Source organism: Motacilla alba, chromosome 9, assembly GCF_015832195.1.
Source record: "Motacilla alba alba isolate MOTALB_02 chromosome 9, Motacilla_alba_V1.0_pri, whole genome shotgun sequence".
Taxonomy (NCBI): Eukaryota; Metazoa; Chordata; class Aves; order Passeriformes; family Motacillidae; genus Motacilla; species Motacilla alba.
The window spans coordinates 17,370,390-17,391,135 of NC_052024.1; the positions used below are offsets into that span (position 1 = coordinate 17,370,390).

Below are 20,746 nucleotides of genomic sequence, written 5' to 3' on the forward strand. Positions count from 1 at the left end.
TATCCTTGATGTTCTTGAACAGCCTTGCTGTAGGAGTAGTGAGTGCAAATAATCTACTCCGCTTTTCAGTGTTTTTACTTTATGAATGGGCTTATACAGTGTCTGTGCCTGCAGAAAAAGAAAAAAAAATCTTTTAAGTGTCTGGAAACACGATGACTTTTTTAGTGCCATGTTCCTACCTGCCATCTGTGACCCTTCAAGAAAAAAATAAAGCGTCCCAGACCTTTCAAATCCCTCAAAAAATTTTAGCTAGATGTCAGTCTGTTTCCCACATACTTTTTTTTCCCCAGTAGTGCCATCTCTTCCCTGGTTGGGGGAATCCTTTTAATGTAAGTCAAGGTCTTTTCAGTTTGACCTTTACTGCCTAGATAGGCTGTAAAATTGGATCTCAGAAAAAAAAGTGGCTTTTGCTTTAATCCTAAAATGTTGCCTGGTGGGTGGCTCTGAAGTCATTCTCCTCGTGTTTTCAGACAGATTTGCTGTTAAACTAACTGAACAGAGCTGTGCAAGGAACCTCTTGGCATAGTTGGTCAGTCATCTAAAAATGAGGACAACAGTACAGGTACTCAGACTGGCTTTTAGGTCAGCCAGCTGATTATAGGATTTTCTCTTCACTGAGGTAAACCTTTTTGCAACACTGGGACAGCCTCACTAACTGTGCTGTAAGATCTGACAGACCCACAGGGGTATGTCACAGCTCAGCTTTGGGCATACATGTTGTCAGGTTCTTTGGTGTGCTTGGAAAGGTGAACTTAAGCAAAACTCTGTCTATGGGTAGGGATCTGGATTTAGAGCTGAATTAATTCTGTGGGAATAGAGCAGATCTTGCAGGCAGCTGCACCCTGGTCTGTTTTATTTCTTCCATTTTAGCTGTGCAGTAAGTTTTCCATGTTTCTGGAATTACCTTGTGGGGAGCTTCAGGTAGGCTTCCAAGAATGAGGTGCAAAGAGGGATGGAATGGAGACATACAAGTCCCTGCCTTGTCCTGCCCTTTCTCGCTTCCTTGCCTGCCTTACTCTCCCTGCTCTCGAAGGGCTGATGAAGCTTTCTCGTTGCCTCACGGCAGCCATGCATCCGGGCAAGGCTGGCACCCATGGGCAGCTGCTCCCCACAGACCTGCCCTGGCCACTGAAGCCACCTGTGCCTGCCTGCCTGCCCACGGGCACGGTCACCATCGCAGGCAAGCCCTGCCCGGCACCCACAGCTGACTAATTCACCCTGCTTGTACAGGTGCGGCTGGAGAGGGTCCGGGATCCTGTGGGCTCAGCCGGGATCCCGGGGATCCTCTCCGTGCAGGTGGAGCAACAAAGCCTCTGGCCACAAGGCACGTAGAGCGTCCAGTGGCCCCCTCCCCCTCCATGGAAGCGGTGGCCCCGCAGGCAGGGGCTTCTAACAGGAGGTGGGAGAAGGGTCTGTGGACATTGCGGGGTTCCACTCAACCGCAGCCTGCAAGGCACTCGGGCCCCGGGGCCCCGGGGGGAGCATCGGAGGCTGTGTACGTGTTGTTCTCCGCTCCCAGGCACGCTGGTGAAGGGAGCGTCGCAGAGCAGCTGCGGCTGTTCGAGCTCTCCTGCCAGCTCCACTCCTCCCGATGCCATTCCTACCTCCAGGATTTTTCCCTGACTCGCAGCATCACCATCCAAAAGTCTCCCTGGAGGAAGGTATCTGCTCGCTGGTTTGTCTCTTTATCCTTTGCCTCATCCGCGGGAGAAGGGAGGAAAAAAGCCATAAGCAATCAACTCGTCTGCTTTCCCCCGCTTTTATATTTCCCCCCTCCTGCTCCCTTCCTTCCGTCGAGGGGGGTAAAGTCCCCATCTGGAAGGAGCTTTTCAAGGTCCATGCATGGATGGCAGCAAATTGGAAGAGGTGAGCAGCCGAGAGAAGATGTGAAAGCTGGAAGGGCCGTGCCGTGGGAGTGGTCCTTGCTTTGTGTGCGAGTGAGGCAGTGAGTGTGCAGCCTCCCACTCTGGGTGCATCTTTTTTTGGATGCTGTGTAGTTCCCTGTGTGAAATGCTTTTTTGGCTAAAAGAAGAAGAGATGTCACATCAGGAGCTCACCCAGCGACTGACTACGGTTATCACCCATGTGGGTAAGGCATCTTTATTCTTCTTACTACATTTGTGTGGGTTTGGGGGCCCTGTTCCCCCAGGAGGTGCTGCTGCCTTTATGTGACAATATCACACTTGTGCGTGAAATAGGAGCCATCAGCAGACTGGGAATCGCTGGCTTTGGGCAATTACACAGCCTTTTATTGATGATTTGTTTTTCAAGCATGTTTTCTCTGAAAAGCAAGAACAGTAAGAGCAGCATGTCCTACCTGTGAAGTGATCTGTGTAAAATACCCGAGCACAGCTCTTGCAGGGAGGTGGTGGAGAAAAGGGGGTGTGGGAGGATGCTGGAGCAACGGCAGAGCTAATGTGCTGTGCATTTGCTTGTGATACTGGAATAGCAGCCCATTCTCAGAGACTCTTTTCATGGCCTTTGCTGTTCCAGGATTTCTGGAAGGTGCTAGGGCAGGGACCAGATCTCAAAAGCTTATTTCTCTGTCAGGCTTGATTTTACCATTTCTAACATTCAAGTGCCAGTGAATACAGGTGAGGCCCTATGCTTTACACTGGCATCCTTATGCATCTGAGCTGGATACCCACCTGCTGGCATGGGGGATTGCACGACCAGGAACTGAGGAACCTGAAAGTAGCAAGACGGTAGGAGATGCTGGTGATTAAAATATAAGCTGAGAAAAGCCTTTGTGACCCTTTTTTGTTACCTACAGTTCAGTTAAAGCAGATTACAGCTGTGTTGCATCACGTGAAAAGAACGTTTTTAGTTGAATTGCATAGGAGCAAATTTTATAGCTGTCAATGTTTGCAATAGATTGTATGCTATGAATGCCAAATATATTGTACAGGTTCCTGAAATGCCTTTGTCCCTGGCTTTGTTCAGTCTGTATATGAAACAGAGCGTGACCAAAATTTGGCTTTTAGAGAATATATAGGTAAGATTTTAGACCAACATTATTCTTCGGTTTGATATTAGCTATGGCAGCTGAACTAAGTTTAATAGAGCATTTGCAATCAGTATCTTGCCTAAAGAAATAGCACAAAAACAGATTCTAAGTCAATAAAATATTTAGGACCAGGCCTATCTCTCCAAAATCTTTTCCAGGATAACCTCAGCAGGAGCTTGGTGTGGGAGAGAGGATGATTGCCAAGAGAGCTTGCAGCAGCAGGCTCTTTGACCCAGTAATGCCAACATGCATTGCATTGCAATTGTGCAAATTCAGATTGACATGAAATCACATGAATTCACATTTTTTAATGAGGATTTGGAATTCAATATGAGGCATATTATTATTTTTTTAAATAATTATTTCAGGAGAGCCAAAAATATTTGTATGTGTTCTGGTTTTCTTAAACTCAATGCAGGTCCCATCATCCATGTTGAGGACTCTCCTTGAAATCAGAAGGGATTTGTTAGAGGTGACATAGCATTATGTTACCTACTGTGTAATATACCATTGTCTAATAGGAAATCATTCTGGACACTAGAAATGTTGGTGAACCTTTCCCCTGTTCTCTGCTAAATTCAAGAGAGGTTTCTGGGTCATGAGGCTGATGCTAGAGAGTCTTATTGGCTTCCTGGAGGTCAACCAGCAGGCCAGTCCTCAGGAGAGGAGTGAAGGTCATGGACCGTGGTGTTTTCTCCATTCCACACTGAGGCAGGAGCCTAGTTGATCAGTTTTCATCAGGGAAGGATAATCCCACCATTTCCCCAGCCATTTGAAACCTACAAATCAGACCCTACTTGTGAAGTCTGCCTGCCTTTTTGTAGGCAGAGTTCATTTTTTATTGAATCATGTAAGTGGCAAAAACAGTTGTGCAAAAATAGAAGAAAGGAACATTGAAATATTGGTTATTGGCTAAAGGGAAAGTGTTTCTTCCAAACCCATGATGATGATGCACCATATTTATGAATCACATGTTGTATCATGGGTGCCTTAGCTGAATCAGCAGTAGTTTATTGGACGAGTAACTCCTGGGAAGCTGCAAGGGTCTCTTGTATGTTCATTGGGAATCTTTACAGCTCAAACAAGTGAAAGGGCTCTTAGCCTTAGCAAACTGAGGTGATCTCTGGCCATTTATTTTGTTTACTGTTTTTACAACTCTCACCCTCATATTGCTGCTTGGACTGTGGGATTCAAAGTCTCTAGAATGTAGCCAGCTCTTGGTTGGGAGCGCAGCTCCCAGCTCACCCAAGAGCAGGAGGGAAGAAATTTATTCACAAAATTTGCAAAATGTCAAACAAGAACTTTATGGGAATGTTAAAATAAAGACCTTTACATTTTCAATAAAACCTTTATAGGATCATTTTGGTCTGCGTGAAGTAATGACACACCAATTTATTTTTAATGTGTCAATAAGAGTGCCACATAATTAATTGCCTGGGGCTCAACTTATCTGTCCTGGGCAAAAGCTTTCATCCCTCATTAGCTGACTCATGTTGTGTTACACAGTTTATGTGCTAGCAAAAAAGCTTCTTGTCCCGCTACAGACTTCATACATACAGCACCTGCCGCACCTGGGTCAAAATCAAAGCTTTGAAGGTATTTTCCTGCTCCACAGTAGCTCTCTTACCTTGATACTTTTCTAGTACCAACCTGCGCGGTAGTGCGTCTCCACAAAGTGTAAAACAACAGAGGACCAATTTAGCTCTCTTATGTAGCCCTGTGCACCCTCAGCCTCCCTGGGATTATTCCTGACTGGCTTGGTATGGATGAGGTAATGGGGCCACCAAGGTGCCTAGGACAGGAGTAGTTTGTGAACGCTAGCAGGCTTTCTGCTTACTATCTGAGATTCAGCAGCAGCACTACCCAATCTTGTTACCAAAACTGCGTCAAGAGTCTTTTTTTAATTTACCCTACTTTCATTGAACTTGTTTGTTGGGAGGTGTTGGGGAAACACTTATCAATTTTGGAAAAAGCGTGTCCTTTGGGTAGGTGGGCAAGTGGCAGCTCTTCTCTGGTGGGGAGGGAAGAGCTTTGCAGGGTGACACTCCTGGTGCCGACGGCAGGATTGTTTGCCTGTGGGAACATGTACAGCTCTTCCAGCCTGCAAAGCCCACAGGAATAGGCTTTTGTGCTCTCACTACCCACCCACACTTGGCAGTTGGCCCCCAGAAATCTGATGCCAGCTTTGCTGTGCGTGGGCAACGTTCTGGGCACAGCTGTGCTGACAAGCACCTCCACCCAGTGCCCCATTTTCTGTGGATTTTTTTCTTAAAAGGATTTTATGATAGGATGGAGCTGCCAGAACCAATGTGAGTTGCCTCAAAAGGTCAGCAGCTTGGCTTCTGTCTTGCCAATAACGAATTCCACAGCACATGGGAGATGGGGTTTTGTTAGAGGCTCCCCATAATTCTCAATGAAGTTACACACCCTTCGAGTGTTAACTGGACCCAGATGAGCTGACTGTCAGTGTCCCTGGTAGGAGATGCACTGATATGAATTTGCAGAAAGCACTACATTGCACAAATGCTACATACAAGAAATAACCCCATATATTCGTGTCAGCTTTCATCTGATTTCCCTAGTCTCTCATTTTATGGAAAAAAAAAAAAAAAAACTAACAGAAAGGAATTTAAACAACTTGATGGAAATCGAAAGGAAATTCACTGGCTGAATTTAGTTTAGGATGGACATCTCTGGACTTAAAATTCCTATCTGTTAACCATGGTGTGTCAATTCCTATCACTCTTGGCTTAACCACCTCAAGAGTTGAGGAGCGGTGTAAAATACCTGTGTGTGTGAAGAGAAGCTGTGTTATAATTTGGGGCAGGAAGTAAAGGATGATACTGCATCCACCTGACTGTGTGAGAGGAATTTAGGTCAGCAGAATGGAATAACCCGAGTTGGCACTTGTCCGAGGCCAGTGGCTAAGCATCACAAGTCGCAGAATCTGCTTTATGCTACAAAGCCACAAATAATCTAATATGTCACAGCTGGACAGACAATTGCAATGTTTCTGATATGTGTCTGTGGACATTAAGGACACAAAAAAGGGATATTTTAGGAAATTAACTTTTGAGGTACCATATCAAATAGGCCCTTTACTACTCCTGTGCAAAGGCTTAAATCAAATCAAATTCCTCTGCAACATAAAATTCTTTCCTTTGTTTTAAAGCATTCATGCATTTCAGGAACTCTTTTTGAACCACAGATTCTGTGTCTCTGTCCTACTTAGGGATTCCTGGTGCACAGCAAGTGGAAAGTGGTCTTTCCACTGACCATAGCACACCAGATTTCCTCACCCAAAATAACATACAGGCATGAGAGGGGCATCTATCACTGCATTCCCAATAAGATATGACTATTTAAAACTGCAGAAATGGGTTTGCTAAATTTGCTTGGGATCTCATGCTTATGAGAAATGGTAGGTTGAAATTTCCCCATTAGCCTACTTCTATTAAAAAATTGAGCTTTGATCATTTTATCTGCATCTTTATCTCTGTTCCCCAGTAAAGCTTTTGAACTGTTGACCAATTTTTGCCATACTTGGTGAAGTGACAAAGGTCAAAAATATTGAATTCATGCCAAGAATAAAAATAGTATCTGAAGAGAAAGATGAAAATAGTGAAGACAAGCTCATTCTATTAGACCTCAGAGATTCCATGTGGGAGGGTGGAATGTGGGAGAGATAATAGCAATTTATCTTTTTTAGTTTCACAGCTTTAAAAAGCTACTTGTTTACTTTTTTGTTCATAGATTGTGGTTATTAATTTTACCCCATTACATATGGCCTATTCTGTGCAGCTGTTTCACTGGAAACTGTTTAAAAGTGTTTTGCTAATGCTGCAAATTTTCTATCTATAAAAAGTGGAAACTAAGCTCTCAGAGAAATCCATGAAAAATGTGCAGATGTACGTGGTGCACTTTCCGAGATGTAGAATATTGCAAGTACCACAGACTTGTTTAAAGGCCACATTCTAATCTGGTTTGCAGAGACATTATCAGAAATAGAGATTATAAGAAACTGCTGTGAGTTGGGATGCAGAACACTAGTTTGTCTCAAGACAAAATATTTATGTGATAGTTTGGCCTCATGTTCAGAAAGACAGAGGTGACTAAAGAGCTTCCCAGAAGCAGTAGCATGCATTAAGGCTGCTTCAGTTTCAGAACAGCTCTGAGATGTCCCTCTTCTACATTCCATCTTTTACTGTAGGTGAATACTTTTTCATATGGGATGTGATCCTGGCATCCTTGACAGAATTTAAGAAAACCTTGCAATATCCAGGTGTGATGCTATTGCTATTTTCTTTCAGAGCGGTGTGCCCTGAGGTGAGAGCCCCAAAGAATTGAAAGGCTGCTTACACCCTGTTTTCTCATTTATTGATACTCTCCCCAAAACTGGCTGTTACACCCTGAGCTTTCATTCTCATGCCAGTAAGAGACCAGGATGTGGGGGAGAAAAGGGAATAGGAGTAGGTATCCACCATCTGCTTGCTGCAAGGTTTTCACACTTTCTACTCATGCATGTTGTGATGGCAACTGTTGGAGACAGGGAACTAGGCTGGATAGAACTGAGGTGTGATCCAATCTGTCAATCTCTCAGTCACTCTCTCTTTCAAAAGCCTCTGTATTGCTGCTGTTATATCTAGTGTTACAGCAGTCTCCCTCTGCCCTTTATTTTCCAATCTACCTTAGTAATTTCTTGGTGTTTGTCTGTTGGCATGGAGGAATGTTTAACCTGCGAGGAAATTAGTAAAGGAAAGTCAGGTGGCGGGATCCAAGTTTAGCTGTTAGTGGTGGTGATTCCTATGGGCCCTTCCGCGGCTGTTCTTGCCAGACACCAGGTCCTGTACATCCTTAAAAGCTCTACTGGCTTCTGCAGTCCATGTTTAGTGCCTGGAAAATAGTAGGGACTCAAATGAGTTATTCCAGGATACATGCTTCAGCTGAAAGGAAGTCTGTCTGTTTGCTGTTTGGGTCAGCTCTTCTCATGATTTTCATGATGCTTCTTCAGGCCTGTTAGCCCTCTATTGGCAGTTTTAGTGGAGCAGAAAGCAGAAACCTCTGACTTCCACAGCAGGCTCTTGCTAACACTAAATGGTAGTCTTTTGTTGGGTCCTGGGTTGTTTTGTTTTTTGGGGTTTTTTTTGGCACATTTTTATTTTTGGGGGGTAAGGAGAGGGTTGGATATTAAATGACAATTTTTTAAAAATGAATGAGGTAGCTTTGGTCAAAGGCAAGGGAAAAATGACGCCATCATTCAGTGATCTAGTCAGACTGTGGCACTTCCCAGTCTGCTCTTAAACACTCCAGAGCAAGCCCTGGGTTACCTGGAAGGAGGAATCTCCAAGGCAAAGCAAGTGCAGGACCTCCTCCTCTGTGAGGTCTCTGAGTCAGGCACAATGAGAGATGCTGGTGCTGGCAGAAGTCATTGCTTGCTAACAGGGCAGGGGGGACCAATCTGCGTTGCTAAGGCTCAAGCTTAAAAAGCAAATAGGACCAAAAGGAGGCAGAGGAGCCCCTGTCTGTTCCCATTCTGTGGCAGAGGGGAGCTCAGATGGCCTCACTGGAAATTAAACTAAGCTGACATCTATCACATTGTCTGGCAGCTCGTTAAATACAAGGGCCTTTTTCCACCTCTTGCCTCATCTTTTATTTAATTCCTTTTTCTCGCCTTCCATATGGTGTCTAAATCCAAGAGCTCCCCTGAGAGGACTTCTCCCTGAGGGAAACAGGATCAGGATTTGGGAGGCTACTCCCTCCCTGAGTACCAGGTCATCTCATTGAGTAGAAAATAAGCTAATCAATTCCATTGCTGTCACTCTTTCCCCCCTTCTGTACCACGTTTGAGGCCTCTCTTAGTCCCAAGGCTGGACTTAGTGTTTAATCTAGGATGAACATTTCTGAATGGGGCCTAGGTGACTGCTAAAATAATTTTGACAGCACAGTGTCTCGTACAAAATACTAGTCCTGTGTGTATTTTTCTCCTGTTCTTCAGAGCTGGGTGTGTGTTCAAGTGTTTGGAAGAAGAGAAACCATACATGTTTTGTGTTAATGCTGTGCTTTAGCCTGGCTAAAGGCCAGGCTGGCCAGGCTTCTTGTACATCCCTTTAGAGTTGAGCACAGCAACACCTGCATTTCCTGCATTGCCCCAGGTGGTCAGTGGGTCAATGACTGGCAGCAATCTTAAGTTCTCTGCAAAGCTGCCTGATCCTGCTCATGTGAGAAAATGTTGGAGAATGATGTGAAAGAGATAACAGATAACATGGCAGGCACATGGATCATTGCTAATCAGTGACTCACACTAACCAGTGCAGCAGAGCTGCCAGAACTGAGACCAAGGAACAGAAGGGAGACAGGGTGAAGAAACAGCCAACTCTTACGTGCATAGATGGAAAAACATCAGTAGTGAATACCTTAAGTGATCTGTAAGTCATGGCATGGAAGGAGGTGCCTCTTAGGGAGCAGGAGCACTGTTAAAAGCTCTTGAGTTTAGTGGAGCAAAGGACAGCAGGCTCCACTTTGGCATGGGGACAGATGTGTAGGGGACAATTGGGTTGAGATCACAGTATCTTCAAGCTCCACTGTCATGTAAGCACAACACAGACAACATCTGTGAGTCCAAAAGTGTAACTGCCTCTGAGGAATGATTGAGCTCATGTACTGGAGGAGGGCCATGTCCAGCACACGAATTCAGGCTGGTAAAATCTGAAGCAACAGCATTCATTCAAGGGTGAAATACATTACATTTATATGCACCTACTTCTTGTCTTTTGCCGTGCAGAATTGCAGAAAGCTGGTGCCTTTTTAGCAGAGGCCTGCAAATAATTTTGCCTTAATGAATTATTGCAAATATAATTCTGCATTCATCCTGTTTTCTATTACAGTATTTCCTGTGCTGTAGTATGGAATGAAGTCCTGAACTGAGACAGACAATCATAAATTTCCATGGACCCTAGGATTTAGGTTACAAAGCTGCTGTGTTCTGTCTCCATCTTTTCTAGCCATTGCAGGGACTTGACAGTACAAAAAAATGGCCAGAGGAAGGACAGACTACCAGGGTCAGTAATCCATGCTGTCATGAAATGATTGTCTAATGTGTTTGCCAGCACAACACACATACACCCACACCCACACTCCTGCTCAAAACCAGCTTCGCACCTGCTGTGCATCGTATTGTTGAAAATGCGTTGTTCCAAAATCACTGCTGTGATGACCTTTGAGTCCTGAATCTTTTGGGGAGTCAGGAGCTAAACAAGCGCAGCCAAAGCACTGTCCATGCCTTCATGGAGACTGTTACTCATTTCAGTACCATTACTCTGCCTGTCTCAAAGGTGGATTGTGCCCATGTTTGGCTCCAGTGTAAGGTGCTACCATCTCGTAGTAGCTCTCCTGCTCTGAGCACACAGGGGCTTGCTTGGCCCTTCAAGGCAGCCAGCCCAGCCCTCTCTTCTATCTGCAGAGCTTCACTGATTCCAGAGATACATGAATGCAACACAGATGAAGTTCTCTGGCGACTCGGTTGCAGTAAGTGAAGGACTATTACAGTGAATGCAAAGGTGACTTTATGGAAGTTTAAACAGAGACACAAAGGTCCTTTTTGGAATGTTAGTCCAATGTTATTTTGATTTTAAAATTCACTGATTCCTGACCTGGATTACTCAATCATGGGAGTAAAGGTTAAATTTCTGCAGAAGCCAAAATCCTTTGAAACATTGCAAAGTGGTGATGGGAAATGATGGCTCTGATCCAGAAAGGTGCAAAGAGCTCTTTATTTCTGTGTGAGTATTTCTGTGGGGAACTGCTGGTACTCAGCTCTCCACGGCACCAGATATTTTTTTCTGAGTGCACTCAGCTGTAGCTGACCCAGCTGTAGCCCCTGCTGCAAATAGGTATGAGAGGCAGCACAGAGTTAGCACCTTCTGTCAGCATTGCCCTGGGTTCATATGAGGATCCTGAGTTAGTTTGTCCGAGCTCAAGGAAAGCCATGCTGAGAGGATCTGGATTCAGATTCCCCACATTCGTGAGTGCAACCTGTAATCTCTGTGCTTCCAGTTACCTCCATCTGTGTCTCAAAGATCTTGGATGGAAACCAGCAGCTCTTATCCTGAGACTGTTCATGCACCCGCCCATATCACCTAATGTCTGAGCACCCCAATAGTACTACAGAAGGGCTGTCATAGTATCAATCCATATATTAACACCACAAATTACAGAATTTGGATGAGGAAGGCTGAATCTGCCACTTCCACAGTGCAGACTGTTGCCCAGGGCAACGAGATATGAGGGGCTGCAAACCATTTAGCTCTTGCTTCCTCTGCGTGACCGGGAGCTGTGTGATTTCCAGTTTCCCTTGGGCAATGAATTGTCTACAGCTGGCCCCAAATACAAGAGCAGTTATCTGCAGTTCCGAGACATAAATACAAGACAAACAATGCTGATGTACAGCATTGTGGGCTGCCTGGCAACAGCTGCTGATAGGATCTGACTCTCCTATTACATGCCTTGAGCTTCAGAGATTTTGTACTCACATTTTACATGGAAAACCACTTCAAGTTCAATCTGAAGAGGTGAAGAAAATCTAAAACCAGAGAGGGTGTCTTTCAGTATTTCAGAAGAGTGACTTTTGCCTATAAATTTCAAAACCTATAAGAATTTTTGTTATGCATAGGTAAGCAATTAGCCCACAGTTACTGGCATCTCCAATTATTATAACTGCAATAGCTGCAGTTTAATTATAGCTTTCCAAGGATGTGCACATGCTGACAGACAGGTATTGAGGAAAGAACCACAGCCAACACATGCAGCTCTAGTAGCAATGATAAATTGAAATTAGATTATTTGGATGTGAGAAGTTTGAATATGCTGCCTGTTAATCATATATGTTACAACTTTAACATTTCAAATGCATTTTTGTCTGATATGGATATAATATTCTCACCGAATTGCTGTGGCTAGAATTACTATCAGGAGAGTTTGCTTCTTGTTATGGATCAATAATCCTTCACCTAACAAAGCTTGACTATAAATATTTCCCCCCTTTGAGTCTGAAGTTCACTGTTATCCATTACACTGTGGTTCAGGGGTCTGAAGCCAAGGCTTTATTTTTGAAGGGATCAGTATTGGTGTTTGCAGCATAAAAGCCAAAGCTGATGACATATATAGGAGCCATACTATTGATCTTGCAATATCCAGAGAAAAGGTTATTTCAAACTGAAATAGCTGTGGCCTTAGCATGACCCTGAGCTGTAAGCAGGCGCATAACTGATCAGAGAGCTCTAGGAATTACATGCCAGTTGTTGATGCAGAAAGGTTCCTGGGAAAACCTGATTAATCCTTGTTACGGTGATCAGCTTATTCTGTGAAAACAGACTTCCTATTTTTTAAAATGAGATTCTAAACTATTCTCACCATTTCATCTGTCTCAGATATTTGTACTGTTATTAGTGTCTAGTATCACTTCTCTTTCCACATTGATGAAACCAGGAGAGGCTTCACAGCTAGCTTTGAAGTCGCAGTTCAGTTTGATGTAAACTTTTTAGCTCATAAAAATCCATCTTTCAGGTTTTGTTTTCAGTTAGGGGAGAATGCAGTTTCAGCAATGTGCGATTGTCATTTTGGATCATGTTGAATTACACTCTGGCTATAGATCAGAGCCTTGTGCATCATTTTATCTTGAATGGGAGCCGAGAGCTGGCAGCAAGAGCCCTGTGAGGAGCAGAAGTGGTTGGACAGAGCAAAGAAGAGCTTGTCAGTGATAGTTTGTGCCCGTTCTACCCCAGTATCTGCAACAGCAGCTCTGTACAGGCCACACACTGCCTGCCTCACTGTTCCCTTCAGAGCTGAGATGTTGCCACTGTGTGAGGTTTTCCCAGTCCAGCAATGGGAAGCAGAAGTGAAGCACAAGCAGTTATCCCCTGAATCCTCTTTCCATCAGGTTAGCAGGGCAGGGCTGCTGCCTGGGGAAGGGGTGTGTGCGTGTGTGGGTCCCAGGAGCAGCATCCTCCGCCGCGGGGGAAGGGGCAGCAGAGGGCACAGCAGCGCCGTTTGACACTGCACTTCCCACTGCCCCAGACCCTCAAGGCCAGACCTTTCCCGGATCAGCTGAAAGGCAGGATGTTACAGAGTTGGGCAGAGGAACCTCTCTCCTTCAAGCCCTCTTTCCAAGAGATGTAATGGCTCTGCCGGGTTCGGTACCCAGGAGCTGCTCTGCGTTGCTGGAGGGATGCGGGATCTGCCAGCGCCGCCTGTTTGCGGAGGAGCCGCTGGAGGGCGCGGGGTGGGGACCCGCTCCCTGCCCGAGAGGGACCCGCTCCCTGCCCGAGAGGGACCCGCTCCCGGCCCGACAGGGATCCGCTCCCTGCCCGAGAGGGACCCGCTCCCGGCCCGATAGGGACCCGCTCCCTGCCCGAGAGGGACCCGCTCTCTGCCCGAGAGGGACCCGCTCCCGACCCGACAGGGACCCGCTCCCGGCCCGACAGGGACCTGCTCCCTGCCCGACAGGGACCCGCTCCCGGCCCGACAGGGACCTGCTCCCTGCCCGACAGGGACCCGCTCCCTGCCCGACAGGGACCCGCTCCCGGCCCGAGAGGGACCCGCTCCCGGCCCGAGCCCCGCAGAGCCGGCGCATCTCCCCGCTTCTGCGGCAACAGCATCCGCATGCAAAGTACCGACAGCATTAATTCGGGGAGAATCGAGGTCACCAGAGATAAACAGCGAGATAGGGGCTGAACCTTTGAAAATGGGGTATCCAGGTTCTCTATTTAAGCTTTTAATCTAAACTGGGTTATACTATAGGAGGACATCACTTGACTACATATGCTGTTCTTGATCTTTTTAGGAACAATAGTTTAAGTTTCACATAAAATCCATTTTCCTAGTTAGGATTAAACACATCTGTGTTTTTAATCTGTAGGAAATATAGGAAAGCCTAATCTTTTAACAGCTTCTCTTTCAGCAAATGTGAGAATCTGTTGTGATTTTGATAACATCATTAAACACTACAGAAGTCAATAAAAGTCTTAAACATCTGCCAGCAAGTATAAAACCTAGGAATATACCTTACAGTAAAATAAGACTACCATTAGTATGTTCATTCTCACCCCCAGAGAGCTGTCCTACAATACTTGAGCAAGGATGGAGACATTCAAATGTTCTATCAAGTCTAAATAAATCTAACAAGTCTAAATGCAGGTCAGGAACAGCAGAGAAAGCAGCTGAAAACAGCATCACCCACACCATAAGGGGAAGGGAGTGGGCACCCTCCTAAAGGCAGTAGCTGAAGCACTGGGTACAGGGTGTGGTGGTGGAAGCCTCAGGTGAGAATGCTCTGGCAGGTCAGGCTGACTGGTGTACTCAGGACCTTGACTCCATGCTGCTGTCAAATGCAAAATGCTCTTTCAATGGAGCTCACATGCTCTAAAGTACCTGGCATGTTCATTGCCAGGGCTGATATTTGGGATCAGTCACTGAGCCTGATTATAAAACTTCTTGTTAGCATTTTGTTTTTATTTTACCAAATTAGTTCATTCTTAGCAGTTTCAGTTCAGCAGCCTTCACTATGAGACCTGCTGACCCTGAATGTGTGCATAGTATTAATTAGATTGATACAGATAATGCTGCAAGATCTTAATGAGCAGAACTCTATTTTAAATTCAAAGTTAGAAAGATGGGGATATCTACAAATGGTATAAAATAATATTGAGAAATGCTCTATGTGCCATGCTTAAGGCTACAATCAAGAAAGGGATATTTCTTGGTATGTTAGTAGCTATTTCTTTATTTTCTAGCTTTCCTGCAGTAATTGCAATTGATCTTAGACCAACTGTATGAATACCTTGGGATTAAGTTCCCAGCTGAAGAATTTTTTCCTTATGTTTCCTTATGTTTCCTTATCATTATTTGTATTGAGATTTTAAAGTTCACTGGTGGGTCCTTATGATGCTTCTGATACAGCTAAAAATATTTGGTTTATTTGGTTTGTTTTACAATTGATTGCTAATCTTGAAGCAAGTATATTTAAACAAGAGACAGGAAAATGTTGTGTAGAATTACGTGCATTTATGCTACAAAGGGGCAGCAAAGAAGTGGTTAAAGAGAGGGTGAAATTATTGTTAAGCCAATTCAAAGGGTTCTCAAGCCAGTGGGAGATGTGTGGATATATGCTTTTACCACATTCCTCCCTGTTTTTAGGCTCTTGTGGGGCAAAACTTGAGGTGAAATTATTCCTTCCCCCCACAAGCTTTCTTCAAATAGTTCTCAGATGCATTCTCAAATATATATAAGCAAAAATATTCTTCTTAAATTGTATCCTTTTATTGGCAATTAGAAAGGAAATAGTCTATTTCATGGGAGTAACAATTTCTCTGTGGTGCCAGACGGCTCAGCTGAGAATCACTGAAGAAGTACAAAGCATTATTTAGTGCTACATGCCATGAAGTGAACTTATGCTGGGACTAAGGTCCATAAACGGATGTGGGATTTAGATATACATTTTATTATGTAAATCTTTGCTGGTCAGCAGAAAGCATTTGTAATGAGGTTTCCTGAAAGACTAAAGAGCAATTTCTTATCTCATCAGAACACTGCACCACTCAGCTTTAGGCAATTTAAGTCCATGATGCTGTTGAAGTCAAAGCACTGTCCTTATTTCATGTGAGCTGGAGGTTTAACCTTGTGCAGACAGTGCTCAGCACCTGCCAGCACATGAATGCTGCATGTGGGATGCTTGGAGTTGACAGGCAAGGCCACAACATGAGTGTGATGTTGCAAAGAAATCCTTGTGCTGCTTCCTGTAAGAAAAGGTCACTCAGGTGCAGCTCTGTACCCTTTCTGCGCCTGAAGCTGACTTACAGATGTCTTTCTTTACTGTGTGGGCACACTTGCCTGTTAATATAGATCCATGAATAATTTTAGTCTTGGTATGAAAGGAAATGAGGCTTTCATGCTCATGCTTTTTCTATCCCAGCTGGCCCTTTTCCATATAATTTTAGCAGCTCTTGCCTGGCTTTGACAAAGGATTGAAACTCTTGGTTTCCTGTAAATTTATCCTATTTACATATTTGAGATTGGGTATGACGACAAAACCCAGTAACTGTGCTGGCTGAGGAGGAGAGGGAGAGGACTGGGCTGTGGTTGTGTGTGGTAACCTCTTGCCCTGCTTGCCTGTGTGTGATGCAGTGCTGCAGGTGGGGAGAGGTGAAGGAAGTGCACTCATGGTGCACACTGATGCACGTGCTAGCAGATTATCCATACCTGTATTTTACTGCTTCACACCAGGCTTTGGCGTGACCTGGGAAATCACCCCATAGATTGTGTATTTCTAGAAGCTTGAATCTGTTACAGCTGGTGTCTTAGAGACAAAGCTGGGGTGGGTAAACTGGGCTGGGGATGGTGCAGGGGTTCAGGCTGTGAGTGGCCATGAGGAAGGAACAGCTCTGCAGTACAATGCACTGAGCAGGACAAGTTCCTGTTACCTGTAGGTAGGTGTAGGTGTGTGCAAGCATCCAGCTGTGCGGTGTGGTTGCACTTGTGGATGCCCACAGAGGAGAGTGTTCCAGCCCCTCATTTGCTGGTGCTCAGCACAGAGGAGTGCCTATGTGGGCAGGTCCTTCAGGACAGACCTCTGGTTTCTGACAGCAGTCCTGGCCTGGGGAAAAAAAAGGAGGTGTACTTCACAATTGCCAGAGCAGAGGGAATAACTCCTCTTTGACTGATTTTATCCTCAATTCCCTAGGTGAACACAAGCCCTGCCCTGGAGATGTTAAAGGGGAGTGTTTGATGTGTATCTGCCAGCTGAGAGCTCAGTCAGGTGAAGCAGCGTCCAGGAAAATCTCTACAAGAGCTTCTTTTTCCTCTGGACTGCCCAGAGTGACTGAGTGAACCTCAGTGCACACACAGGCAAACAGGGAAAAATCAATAGTCCCTAAGGCCCAGTCTCCTACCCCTTGTGGTAACTGATGTTGAGTGCTTGAGAGATGGCAAGAAAACATTGGAAAGGCCCTTACTGTACTTTGTAATGTGAGAAGCTCTTTCTTCCTGTTCAGCTAACATTTGGCATGTGTCCAAAAGCCTGGAGTATCAACAGCCCTTGTGATGCTCACAGATGCTATTTTTATCCCTGTGTCTTTCTGGTTCTCCTTTATGTGTTTCAAGTTATGAATTGCAAGCAAAAAAAAAAAAAAAAAAAAAGCTGTTTTCATCAGGGAATGTGCACAGCTGCTCCTCAGGGAAAGAAGCTGTCCTGGTGGTCTTGGCTGCATGGATCCAGCAGCTGTTCTGCACTGGGAATGCTCCAGAGGTTCCCTGCAAGGAGAAAAAGGTGAAGGGGGAAAGAAAGAGGAATAGTGCAGTGAATCCAGTGCAGTGCTCTGGATGACAGCAAGGATCAGGGCTACCATGCCCTGGAGGTGACTCAGTGTGTCAGAGGCAGAGTAGAGAGAGGATAAAAAATGTTCCCTTCTAAATGTCCAGAGTCTGTCCTTTCCAACTCTCATGGTGCTGCTGGAGGGCCATGACGCAAAGACTGTGCCCGTGCACTGGTGATGGGGTTTAGGAGCTGGAGAATGGGGATCTGACATGCCTGGTTTTATAGATCACAGCCTTCTCTGTGTTACCCAGTGTCTCCCTCATGTATTTCATTTGCATTTACTTGTGTCTTGGTTTATTCCCATGACTTTTAGCCAAGAGCCATTTATGTTTCGGATAGATTGCTCAGAAAGGCTCTTGGTCTCATGTAGGTCTGTAACCATTTTCATCATCAAGACTGGAATACCTTTGTATCCAAGCCTGAACCCTGCATCCTTAAGCTACTCTTTACCCCTGTGCCAGCTGCACTTTGGTAACTCTGGGATCTGTTTGTTTATCTTGCCAAGCAGAGGCCTAGCAGGACAGAAATGCCTTCTGTTCTTGGTGATCTGCTCTTAGTTGCAGAGATCAAGAGAGCCAGGTAAAATAAACCCTGCAGGTGCAGCAACAATTCGTGCCACTGCTTGGCCTGTGAAGATTCTGCTCCTCTCCTGATCTCTTTAGAATCTTGTCTAATCCAGCAGTGATGTCATTGGCTTGGGGTTTTCTTTTTGTCTGCAGTTTTGTTTATTTCTTTTGTATTTTCTTTTTTTGTTGTTGTTTTTTTGTTTGTTTGTTTGTTTAATGATGGTAATGGTCCTTGAATACCCTTGATGTCTTCACAGCTTTGAGATGACAACAAAAGTTCTTTGGCTAAGGTTGTCCTTTGATCTTCTCTGCTCACTCCTGCTTTTGGCAGTTTGCGTGGGAGTTCTTGTGCGTCAACAGTGGCAGAATTGCTGTTTCCCTCTGCTGAAGGTGACCAAAAATGTTTTGCTTGTCCATTAAGAAATCACTTTAAGCAGATCAGTGTAATGAGATTCTGAAGCCATATGGCACTGGAATTAGAGCCTTCTAGTGCAGGAATTGCATATTGCAATTGCAGCAGTGCTGTGTGCTACAAGGAATTCCAAGAACAGAGATGTTTTTTCCTCTGCTTGTTCCTTTAACTCCTTGGGGTTTGAAACAATGCCTGGGATGTAGCCCTTTATTAAAAAAGGAGGGAGAGGAAGTCCTGGTCTGCTTTTTATTAGTTGGAAGAAAATAAATGAAAGTTAATAAAAAAGACTGCTTTCTGCTCTAGCTGAACACTGGAATGGATGTTACCATTGCACCAAGAGTGCTCTGAAAAGAAACCTTTGCATCAAATTACTGGAATGCCTCATGGCTTATCAGATTCAAGATCTGGGAGATGGGGAGGCAGAAGGAAGGTTATTGAGGTACATGCAAAATGAAAATATGTTTCAGCATAGCTATCAAAGATTAGTTCAAACATCAGGTAAAACATCATGAGATAGGAAAATGTGAAGCTGGGGTTTCAGGAAAGAAATATAGACTATTTTCTCAGCCTCTGTGTATATTAGTCTTTACAGTGGCATTGGATTTAGATTACTTATTTCTTAAATTTTTGGAATACTACATACATAGGTGAGGGGAGCTGCTGGTCTTCATGAATAAGTAAGACACCTTTTGCTGTTGGGTTTTTATGTTTTGTCATCTCTAAAATGTTGGTGGATAAGAGAGGTTATTTTTTCAGTTTCTTCTACACTAAACTTTATTCATGGTTCTTACATGGCTCTGATGGAAAAGCAAGGCCTGTTTCCCCTCAATTGCTTTAATGACTGTGTGGGGTAAATTGCAAACAGCAAGTGTTTTGCAGTGTTTTCTGGCTGCCTCATTTACACATGCAGCAGAAGCAGACTTCTCTTCCTCCTTCTTCTGACACATAAATATTGTTCCCAAACTCAAATCTTGATTCTTCAAAAGGAATTATGTCCCTTGGGCTCAGCATCATTGAGATCCAATATGTTTGCTGCATGTTTTGTGCTTAACAGTGATACCAACCATCACAGTACTGCTTTCTGAGGCAGAAGCATCTTGTTTCATGAGAAGAGATATGGGGCTTAAACGGATTTAGCTGAGCTGACTTTAAATTTGTTGCCATCCTCTGGTCACACAGTCATGGCAGTGAGCACTTTCCAGTAAGCATCAATTCCAAGGCAAACTGGTATTTCTCGTGAAACTAGGAACTAGTGCAGTTCTGCAGGCTGTTTTAGGTAATGGCATCTGAGGGTATCTGGGTCATGGGTTGTGGGGTGGGTTTTTTTCTTTCTTTCTTTTTTTTTTTTTTTTTGGTATGTTTTTTTAAATTATTTTTAATTTCTGATGACACTTTCTTACATTTATTTACTTGCTTATTCATTGACAGACCAACCCAGATTATGTTGATAGGCAATGCTGGCAATTCATGACCAGAAAATATCCTCCTCCTTAGATTTTCCAATCATTTTGCTGTGGTTATTGGGAGCAGCAGGAAAGTAATGCCCTTCCATTCTGTGTTATTATGGAGAAGAATGCAGGGAAGAATGCCTACCATTTTCTCTACCTGCTCCCTGCACTACAACCTTCTTCTTTCAAACAGACTGGTACCTTTCAGCTAATGGAGGAAATTTGTGAATTCTACATCATCCACACAGAGTGTGTGTTTGGTAGCATGTTACACTGAAAAATGCCTGCAGGGCAGCTCTCACTGCAGCTCCTGTGCAGAGCAGTACAGAAGAGGTCATTTGTGTGGTAGGAAATAGGGCAGGTCTCAGTGCTCCCATGTCAGGTTTTCCATATGTGTCAGGAGAAGCTAGCTCAGCTTGTGACTGGGACTGCAATGAAACCTACAGTAGAGCAAACAGATCCTTCTGTCCATCCACCACAGCATTCAGTCCCTGAGATGACCCTTATGTGCCTTGTTGCTAAATGTGTAGCACCATCAGCCAGATTATTTTTGTGTCTGGAGCTGGGTGATGGCAGTGGTACCCCAGGCAGCAGAGGTTTGTGTTTAGCATTGTAATGGATCAGGCTTTCCTAGGGAAAGACTGGGAAATTATTTCAGAACAGTTCCCTGGTTTGTGCTGTGTGGCTACCTGTGCTTCCAGAGCTCACACCTAGGGCAGATTTCTTCTTGCATCTACTTCCAGCATCAAGTGTCCCCCTTGGAATGCAGCATGTCACAGATCCTCCTGTTCCTAAGCCATGAGGATACTGGTGGGGAGCAGCGTTCACAGGGAAGGCTGGCAGACAGAAATGTATTTCCACAAATGCTCTCTCATTGTTTATCTCTGTGTGCAGGGTTGAAGTGGAATTGTTCTGTGCATGTCAGACATGAATATATTGTCAGAAAAG

At 44.6% G+C, this 20,746-nt stretch overlaps 1 protein-coding gene across 1 annotated transcript in view; it reads left to right on the plus strand.

The window, feature by feature from the left end:
• The first annotated feature begins 1,581 nt into the window (after positions 1 to 1,581).
• MCF2L2 (MCF.2 cell line derived transforming sequence-like 2) overlaps positions 1,582 to 20,746 on the plus strand; it is a 155,445-nt gene continuing 136,280 nt past the window's right edge. Inside the window, exon 1 of the mRNA XM_038146503.1 lies at positions 1,582 to 2,089. Within this exon, the coding sequence (XP_038002431.1) occupies positions 1,987 to 2,089 (103 nt within the window). The 5' untranslated portion in view covers positions 1,582 to 1,986. The remainder of the gene's footprint in view (positions 2,090 to 20,746) is intronic.